Source organism: Cryptosporidium hominis (assembly GCF_000006425.1).
Source record: "Cryptosporidium hominis TU502 chromosome 4 CHRO014153, whole genome shotgun sequence".
NCBI classification, from domain to species: domain Eukaryota; phylum Apicomplexa; class Conoidasida; order Eucoccidiorida; family Cryptosporidiidae; genus Cryptosporidium; species Cryptosporidium hominis.
Genome location: NW_667160.1, coordinates 1 through 9,060, shown reverse-complemented (window position 1 = coordinate 9,060; position 9,060 = coordinate 1). Strand labels below are relative to the sequence as shown.

Genomic DNA, 9,060 nt, shown 5'->3' with positions numbered 1-9,060 from the left:
TTAAGTTAAAAAAAATCATTTGTAGAATATTACAATNCCACCAGGAAAATAATCAACCGGAATTTAATTCAAACTCTAAGGCTACAAGGATTTTAGATAGACATAAAGATGCTATTGTTACTACTAATGGAAGTAATAATAAGGGTAGTACTTCCGATAATGATGAACTTGAAAAGAAACTTTCTGAAGTCGTTGTATCTTTATTAGACGAACAGGCTAAATTCACAAACTTGATATTGAAAAGAATAATGATATTTTGGAATCCAAGTTTAAACTTTGGAGTTGATATCTCATCTAAAGGAGCATTAGAACGAGGATTTCTTGATATGCTTGGTTTAGGAGACAAGCAAATTTGGAGTGGATCTAATTATGGTGGTAAACTTATAAGAGCTACAGACTCTGAGAATAGAATACAAGAGTCTGTATCAAAATTGATTAGTCTTACTGAATTATATAGATATCTAATGGTATATAACTATCTTCATATTATTGGTTCCATTTATAGACATGCAAAAAATTTTGAAAGAACTGTCAGATCAAGACTTAGGTTATTTAAAAAAATGAGAGATAGGCTGGTAAACACAAGAGATTCTTTAGCTTTGATATTAAATGCAGATTTACCAGATGACGTTAATTTACCACACCCTATTTCTCCTCCTTGTTATCTGAATATGGGAGAGAATTGTAATGAAGAAATGTATAATCAAATCTTGAGTGAAATAGCTTTTTTCAAAGCAGTTCAAGATGAGAATAGAGAGCTTTCAATTAGAATTCGTGATGGGTCATGTGGAAACCATGAAGTTACAGGATGTACATTCTGTGAAATCAAGAAAGCGAGGATATCTTTGATTGAATGGGCATTTAATGATATTCAATCAGATTTAACTAGACTAGATAGGGATTTGAAGCTTTGCCAGGAAACGATTAAACGGAATAATGGGAATGATCCATCCATTTCCAAATTTAATAGAGGCGGAGGAGGTTCTGAACCAAACTTGGATTATAACATTTCTGATCCTTCAGAAACTATGCTCGGATATGGATCTAGCGAGCTAAGCAATGATCAAGATGAAGCTAATTCATATGGTAATTTTTCAAGTGATTTTGGAAATAATGCAAGGCCAACAGGAAACATGAATAGAAGATCACGAACTTGCTCAAGCACGGAGATTAAGAGATATAAAAGAAGATCCTTTCATCATAAAACGTCAAAAAAGACTTCGAAGCGTAGATATCTTAAATCAAGGAGGACAAAGACAATTAGGAAATCTAAAGGTCACGATGTTGATTCTTTTTTAGCGGATAACAATAATGACGGTATATCAAATGCAAGTAGTTCCCACAAAAATCAAATTCATTCCACAGATTCTAAAAGTGGTAGTTCACCTTCAGGTTTTAAGAGTGATTATAATAACAGAAGAAGATCTATATCAGGAGGAGGCAAACAAACAACCGAAAATAATGATCTGGGTATATCTTCCCCCTTTCTTAGTACCTCTGAAGCTAGTAATCATTCTTCAGATTGCGAATATGAGTCAGAAATGGACACATCCTCACCTTTTAATGGTGAAACAAATTCTATTACGAATACACCCGAGATTCATAGCTCTGTAAGTCCGAAAAGTACCGTATCACCGGAAACCAAAAGGGGCTCCTCTTCAGCTCCAAATGAGTCCATCCAATCACTTAAAACTGAAGTTCCACAATCTCTCTCCAACACACAAAACAAAAAAAGAAATAGGAGGTAAAGACCGACTGCAATGGCGCCAGCGCCATATCTGGCCCGCCAACTCTATGCATTTTGTTTAGCAGAATTTTATGAGTAAGAAATCCGAAAGAGAATTGTAATGTATGGAAAAGAAATAACTTTATAAACACCTTATTGTTTGGCAGCCCACATTTATTGGAAGGAATTATGATTATTCATGCTGTTGGGGCTAATTGTTAGACTTTGAGAGTTAATACACGATGGTTATGCAGAGCTACTTTGCAGATATATATATATATATATATATATATATGCATATATTTTACTTCTCACTAGAGGATGCTATTTTTTTGGTAAAAATATTGCGAAATATTGAAGATATTAAGATAATGCATAAGAAGAGATAAGAGGGGATGCATTTTCTTTTTATTTTCTAATTTGAGAGAAAAAGTTACTTAAATTTACTTTAGAGCTATAATGTGAGATGTTTTGTAATATATACTTATGGCATCTTCATTTTATGTTTATGGTTACACATGCTGGTATTAATGGCGGATTAATTTGGAGTTTTTTTGGCTTTTTTTCCTTCCGAATTCAAATAATCACGAGCTCTAATTCTTTTACTAAATTCCAGCTAAATTAGAAAGATGTTTCAGAGGCGTATATAGAGAGGATAAAGTGCTGAATGTGGGGAGGAGTTCATACTGCGGGCAACAAAGAAGTTTAGAATGTTTTTCTTTTATAATATGGATCTTTCCCGAATTATATATATTTAGTAATTCACTATCTTTTTACTTAAATCTACAAGGTGGATTCAGGCTTTGAGGAAGGTATGAATTTGATACTGCATAGAAGAAGTGATATTTTTTGTTTTAATTTTCTTCCAGATAGATCTTTCACTCTTGCTTGTCAGCTTCACGCTTTTTCTTTTTTTCCTCTCTATTTTCGGAAGGGAGCCAATTAACTTTGTTTCTGCAATACATTGGCCAGGAAGGAACACAAACCTGAAATTAAGAATTAAAAATGCAAAATTACTAATTCCTGCTACTTACCAGAAGAGTGATAGCCAGCCCCAATAAAGTTGTCAGTACCGTATAATAGAACTTTTGGTGGTAAAATCCAATAATAAACGACATAATCCCCGTTAATATAACCAGTCGTTCTTGAATCTTATATGCTAGATCTTGTCCGGAAAAATCCTAATTTTTCAGTAAATGTAAGTGTTTTTAAGTTAAAATGATCATTAAACTGTTTCTTTTTCTTTTAAACTTACGTGAATATTTTCCTCTAAACAATTTTTGATATGTAGTATTGTTCCTAACATTGTATTTTTTTTAACCTCTTACTTTTCTCCAGTTTGTAATATTTGCAGATTTTCAAGAAATAGGTGATATCTTGAATATATATAAATATATATTTTGTAGTTAGAATAAGTTAAGTTTGGGTTTACTGTGTGTGGGAAAATGTTTATTTAATTTCTATATTTGGAATTCTTAAGAAGAAAAAAAACTTTAATTTGCTCCTGTAAAAGTTGGTATTATTATTTGTTATTTCAGACTTAAAAGAATTTTTCCTATTCGGTACCTTGAGCGTGGAAACTGTATTCTTAAATCTTTTATTAAAGTGAATGAAATAATTAAAAAAAATACTCTCTAATTTTTAATTAACGAGGTATTTTTAATTTTTGCACAGTTTGATTTTTTTCATTGTTTTTTATTTTTTTTACATATTAGGGTACCTAGTTTAATTTGCCCCCTTAAAATTTGTATACCGGCGAAATTATAATTTAAAAAAAATGCCGGTATTAAAAATTATAATTGGAAGAGAAAGCCCGCCCAAATGCCAATTAGGGACAAATAATAAAATTAATTAGAGACGGAAAGTAATAAATGAAATAAAATAATTAGTAAACGGTATTGACATTAATTGAGATGCCGGTTGAATGAAGGAAAATTGAGAAAAATTGAAAAAACTTTATTTTCTCTTTTTTTTTTTCTATATATATATATATAAGAAGAAAAACAACAAAGAAAACGCAGAATAAAGTAGAGCCCTATTAGTGGGAGGTTCTGTGAGAAGTTTGTTGGGTGGGAAAGATCAAGAAAATAAAGAATAAGGTACTACTATTTGAGAGGTTAGAATAAAGGTTATTGGATAATAATATCTGATTCTTTGGGTTTCAAAGTAATAACTGATTAACTGGATAATACTATTAAGATTCAGTTGAGCTTATAAAAGGATCAAAGTTTGATAAGCATTATAATATAAGAAATCATATTATAGGATACCTCAAGATTAATTATTTGATATCCCAATTAAGATTGAATACAATTATTTATAAAATAGGAAGATTTGTGTACATATTAGGAAATAGTAATCATGCAGGGTAAATTTTGGGCAGAAGGCTCAGAGTCTTCTTCAATAGACTCCTCCAATAGTGAAAGTGAGAGCTCGTCAGACTCCGAGATGGAGATGCAGGCAGCTCGTCGTCGTCAAAGAGAGATGAATAATTCGAGATGGGCAATTGATTCCGACTCTGACAGCAGCGAAGACGACCGTAGAGTTGTACGAGGAGCTAAAGAGAAATTTCATGATGAATTGAGGATGATTATCAGAAGGGTTAATAACCATGTGAAGGTGTCTGATTTCAGCTCTCTAAGTGATGAATACGATAAATTGTTAAAGTGTATGCAAAAATCTCAAAATGCTGTTAAGAATTATGGAATTCCAAAGTTTTTCATTTCAGTTTTAGTTGAACTGGAAGCATTTCTTGATGAGAAATTTAGAGACAAGGAGGCTATTAAGAAACTTTCAAAGGCAAAGGCTACAAGTTTCAATACTTTAAGGGCTAAATTTAGGAAGTCAGTAGAAGAATATCGTGATCAGATGGATGATTGCAGGAATAATCCTCTTGCCTATCAGGATGATAATTTAAGTGACGATGATTCAGATTCTAACTCGTATTCAGATTCTTCAGATTCTGATTCAGATTCAGATTCTGATTCATCTAGCTCATCATCATCAGGTTCAGATTCAAGATCAGTATCAGGATCTGGCTCAGATGGTAATGGCAGCAGCTCAGACGAATCGTCATCAGACTCCGATTCATCATCATCATCTTCTTCTTCAGAATGGTCATCTTATGAAGATGAATATGAAGATCGCCACGCATCTGCATTAGCTAAATGGGGAACCAGAACAAAGAGTGTGAAAAAGAAGGAAAGTGGAAAGAAAGCTAATCGTCAAAAACAAGTTAAGAAAGACTTGCAAGATACTACAGTAAGTGGTGGAGCTAATAATAATATTCCTTCTGGAGATCTTTTGTCATTTGAAGGTGAAGTAACTGTAGATATGATTGTGGAAAAAGTTGGTGAAATTGTTGCAGCTCGAGGAAAGAAAGGAACTGATAGACAAGAACAGATTCGTCTGTTGAAAAAGGCTGCAGAAATCTCCAGGCCACTTTCACTCCAGGCTTATGCAGATGTTCTTACTCACTTAATATCAGCTCAATTTGACACAATTACTGGAGCTTTCCATTGTATAACATCCGGAATATGGTCAGAAATATGTGATAACATTAACATATTACTAGATCTAGTCCTTCTTAATAACAAAGACAAGAGAGTGTACATTTCAGGCTTCCAAAGCTTTATTTCATCTAAAGATAAGAAAAAAAAGTCTTCAGGTGACAGCTCTGGCGCCGGCGCCAATTCTGGAATGGATGCACATGGAAATAGCTTGGATGGTGAAAATGCTAATACTGATGAAAACTTTTCTTTAAGTGATATTGTAGATCTAAAGGAGCAAGACAAAAGTACTGTTACTTTCCTTGTTTCATTTATTGAGAGACTCGATGGAGAGTCTCTCAAGGCACTTCAACTTACTGACGTGCACTCAAGTGAATACAAAGATAGACTTGTTCAGTCACTCCATCTTTTGGCGCTCTTATGGAGATGCTATAAGATCTGTGAAGAAAGAGGCTATTATGATCTTGTTTCCAGTCTCTCAGTACACTTAATCAATCAACTTCATTTTAAAAATGATTCCCTTGCTATAAAAGTTTGGGAATTTGTCAGACAAATACTTGAAAAAACAGTTAATTCATCCCTCAATTCTGAGGAATTGAGCGCCAACTCTGATTCATCCAATACTGATTGTGCAGGAAAAATCCCTGATATACCGGTACCTAAGAAATTTAAACCAAGTGAGCTTATTACGGAATTGGTGGGGAATGTTTACAAATATGGGGATTCTAAAGACAAACTGAGGGTTTTGATTCAACATGTTTATAATATGGCACTTCATGATAATTATAATGAGGCAGTGACTTTATTCCAATCTATAGGAGTATATGACATGGCATTAGGATCTGATGTAAATATTCAGATCCTCTATAACAGGTCTTTAGTTCAGCTTGGTCTTTCTGCATTTAGACTTGGACAGATTTCTGAAGCCCAGCAACTTCTAAGTGAAATTTGTATGCCAAATAGAAATAGAGAGTTGCTTGCTCAGGGCATGAGTAATATGAAATCACAAGAAAGAACACCAGAACAAGAGCGGGCTGAGAAGAGAAGACTTTTACCATATCATATGCATCTTTCACTTGAAGTTATTGATTGTATTTATCTTATTTGCTCTATGCTACTAGAAGTACCTTATTTGGCTTATCACAAATCTTTAATTATGCAAAATGAAGCATCTAATAGCCATATTAAATTAAGACCTATTTCTAAACAGTTTAGGAGATTACTAGAACAATATGAGCGCCAAGCTATTACTGGCCCTCCTGAGAGTCTTAGGGATACAATCATTGCTGCTACAAGATCTCTTCAACTTGGTAAATGGAGAGAATGCAAAGACTACGTATTTTCTCTATCTATTTGGGATTATAATCAAGAAGATTTACAACAAACACAAGAAAGATTGGAATTAAATATTAAGCAAGAAGCACTCAGAACGTATTTATTTACTTATGGACACCTTTACAGCTCATACTCGGTTAATAATCTAATTGAGATGTTCCAACTTCCTAGAGAAAAGATTCATTCACTTCTCTCTAAGATGATGCTTAAGAATGAATTACAAGCTTTATGGGATCAAACCGGAGAGTTTGTTTTATTAAATCATAAGCAAGCAAGTAAGATTCAAAATGATTCTTTAATTGTTGCTGATAAGCTCTTACAATTTGTTGATTGTAACGAATCTATGATTTCTTCTAAAGGCAATGCAAGCGGAGGTAAAAATCCTAATGTTATTAATAATAGAAACTCTGCAGGAGTAGGGAATCCCAATAATCAAGGAGGAATAGGCCCAGGCTCTGTACAAGGAGGCGGACCAAATAATACAAACAACACTAATTCGTCCGGTACTGGTAACCAATCATTCAATTCTAATTACTATTCAAGAAAAACTACTTCTGGACAGTATAATAAGCATAAAAATACTTCATCTTCATCATCGTCAGTACCTTCTTCATCATCTATGAATCTTAGACCAATCCGTGTGTGAAGATTTGTATACAAAACTCAAACAGAACGTGAAACACTATAAGCTAACTGGATAAGCTCCACAATTACAGAAAAGAGGTAACTTGCAAGTACAATAGAGTGCTTAATTCCTCTTTTATATTTATTCATTGGAACTTAAAATAAATCATAAATATTAACTAGAAACTAATTTGAATGATTAACATTCTCTACTGAAGTTACTATGAATGCTTCCACATTATACTTAATGTATCTATATAGTTGATATTCTGTAATTCACATTTTATACATTCTTTTAAGTATTCTTTACTATTTTCAAGTTTTTGAGTAATTTTTTCCAACTTTATTTTATCCTGGAATTCTTTAATTCCCTCTAAATCGCTTTCATCTCCAACTGAATTCTCTAGAATATATTCGTAAAACTCTTTCTGATCTTTACATAGAGTCTCTATCTTATTATATAGTTTGTCATACTCATTCATAATATTAAACTCTTTATTGCTACTATTTTCCAATATACTATTCCTTGTGATTTCAATTGCAGCCAAAACTCCCATTTCTAAATTTTTAATCCATTCACAAACCTCCATATTTTTGTATATTTCACGAGCTCTACCCGGTTTAATGGTAATTTTAAGTAATTTTTCAGGCTAATAATTGCATACCTTTTATGATCTTATTGCTTTCCTACCTTTTTTCTTCTAGAAAATAAAATATCTCTTAGGTTTTCATACAAGATATAAATTAGAAGTTATTGAAAAAAGAGAAACCTTATCCAAGTAATTGATTATAAACTTATTATTTTCTTTTTGATCTAATCATCAATTACTTTTAATATTTAATTACTACTATTAATTGCATGTTGGCGCCATTGGCGGGAAAATTAGTATTTATTATTTATACATAGGGTAAAGAAATTAAAGTGGGAAAATATTAAGTCAAAGTAAAATTATTTTTAATAATTCATCAACTCCAGTCAACAAGTAACAAAATTTTTTAAAAAGAGACAATAATTTCAACCTTTCCAATCAGGAAGTTTGTGAGTGTTAGCGTGTATAACTAGCCATTCATAGTCGTGATTAACTTTTAAAAAAGATATTAAGTAATAAAGCAAAAGTGAAAACTAGTTTGTTTAGAAAAGAAAGATAAACTTGGATTAATAAGCTAATGTGAATGTGAGGGAGTAATTTAGCTTGCTTGTAATCGATTATAAACTCCAAAATCTCATATTTGGATGAGTATTTAAAAAGCAGGAAAGTAAATAATAATAATTGAAAAAAAAAGTACATACGTGTAAAAGGATGTATGAACTTGCATGGGTATATAAAAGAACTAAAATAATAATTTAATTGTTGGAATACAGAAATTGAAATTAATCTAAAGTGGAAATAATGCTTGATATTAACTATAAGAATGTATTAAGTATTGGAGATCAACTATTTCCTGAGTTAGAACTGAGACCATTTCTGATAAATTTGCCCTTAAACAAGAATGAAAATACTAGGGATGGTATAAAGAAGAAGATTTATAGAAGTTTTTCTTATAAAATTGAAGAATACAGAAAAGAGCTGAATATTTTTATGAACGAGGATAATGCCTTTAACTTAATATTCGATCCTATTGACAGTTTGCATGACCCCATTTCACTCCTCCCCTCCCCCTACTCCCTCTCGCCCCCCCCCTTCCCCCACCTTTCTCCAATTTTCCTCCCCATCCACCTCCCCGTCTCCCCTCTCTCCTCCATGCTTCCCCATCCCACCCCCCCTCCCACTTCCCCTTCCTCCACCCACCCCTCCCCACTCCCCCCCACGCCTCACTCCATCCCCACCCTCTCCCCCGCCCCCCCTCCCCGCCCACTCCTCCCCT

At 33.1% G+C, this 9,060-nt stretch overlaps 3 protein-coding genes across 3 annotated transcripts; 2 read left to right on the top strand and 1 right to left on the bottom strand.

Annotated features, from left to right (window-relative positions):
- Window positions 1-248: 248 nt before the first annotated feature.
- On the top strand, window positions 249-1,748 carry Chro.40429 (hypothetical protein). Its single annotated transcript, XM_660946.1, has 1 exon — window positions 249-1,748. One exon carries the CDS (start codon window positions 249-251, stop codon window positions 1,746-1,748), a length of 1,500 nt encoding a protein of 499 aa, XP_666038.1.
- Window positions 1,749-4,087: 2,339 nt separating this feature from the next.
- Chro.40430 (eukaryotic translation initiation factor 3 subunit 8) lies at window positions 4,088-7,216 on the top strand. The annotated part of the gene is made up of 1 exon (XM_660945.1): window positions 4,088-7,216. The coding sequence occupies one exon, from the start codon at window positions 4,088-4,090 to the stop codon at window positions 7,214-7,216; it is 3,129 nt and encodes a 1,042-aa protein (XP_666037.1).
- Window positions 7,217-7,415: 199 nt separating this feature from the next.
- On the bottom strand, window positions 7,416-7,784 carry Chro.40431 (hypothetical protein). The annotated part of the gene is made up of 1 exon (XM_660944.1): window positions 7,416-7,784. The coding sequence occupies one exon, from the start codon at window positions 7,782-7,784 to the stop codon at window positions 7,416-7,418; it is 369 nt and encodes a 122-aa protein (XP_666036.1).
- Between the last annotated feature and the right edge of the window lie 1,276 nt (window positions 7,785-9,060).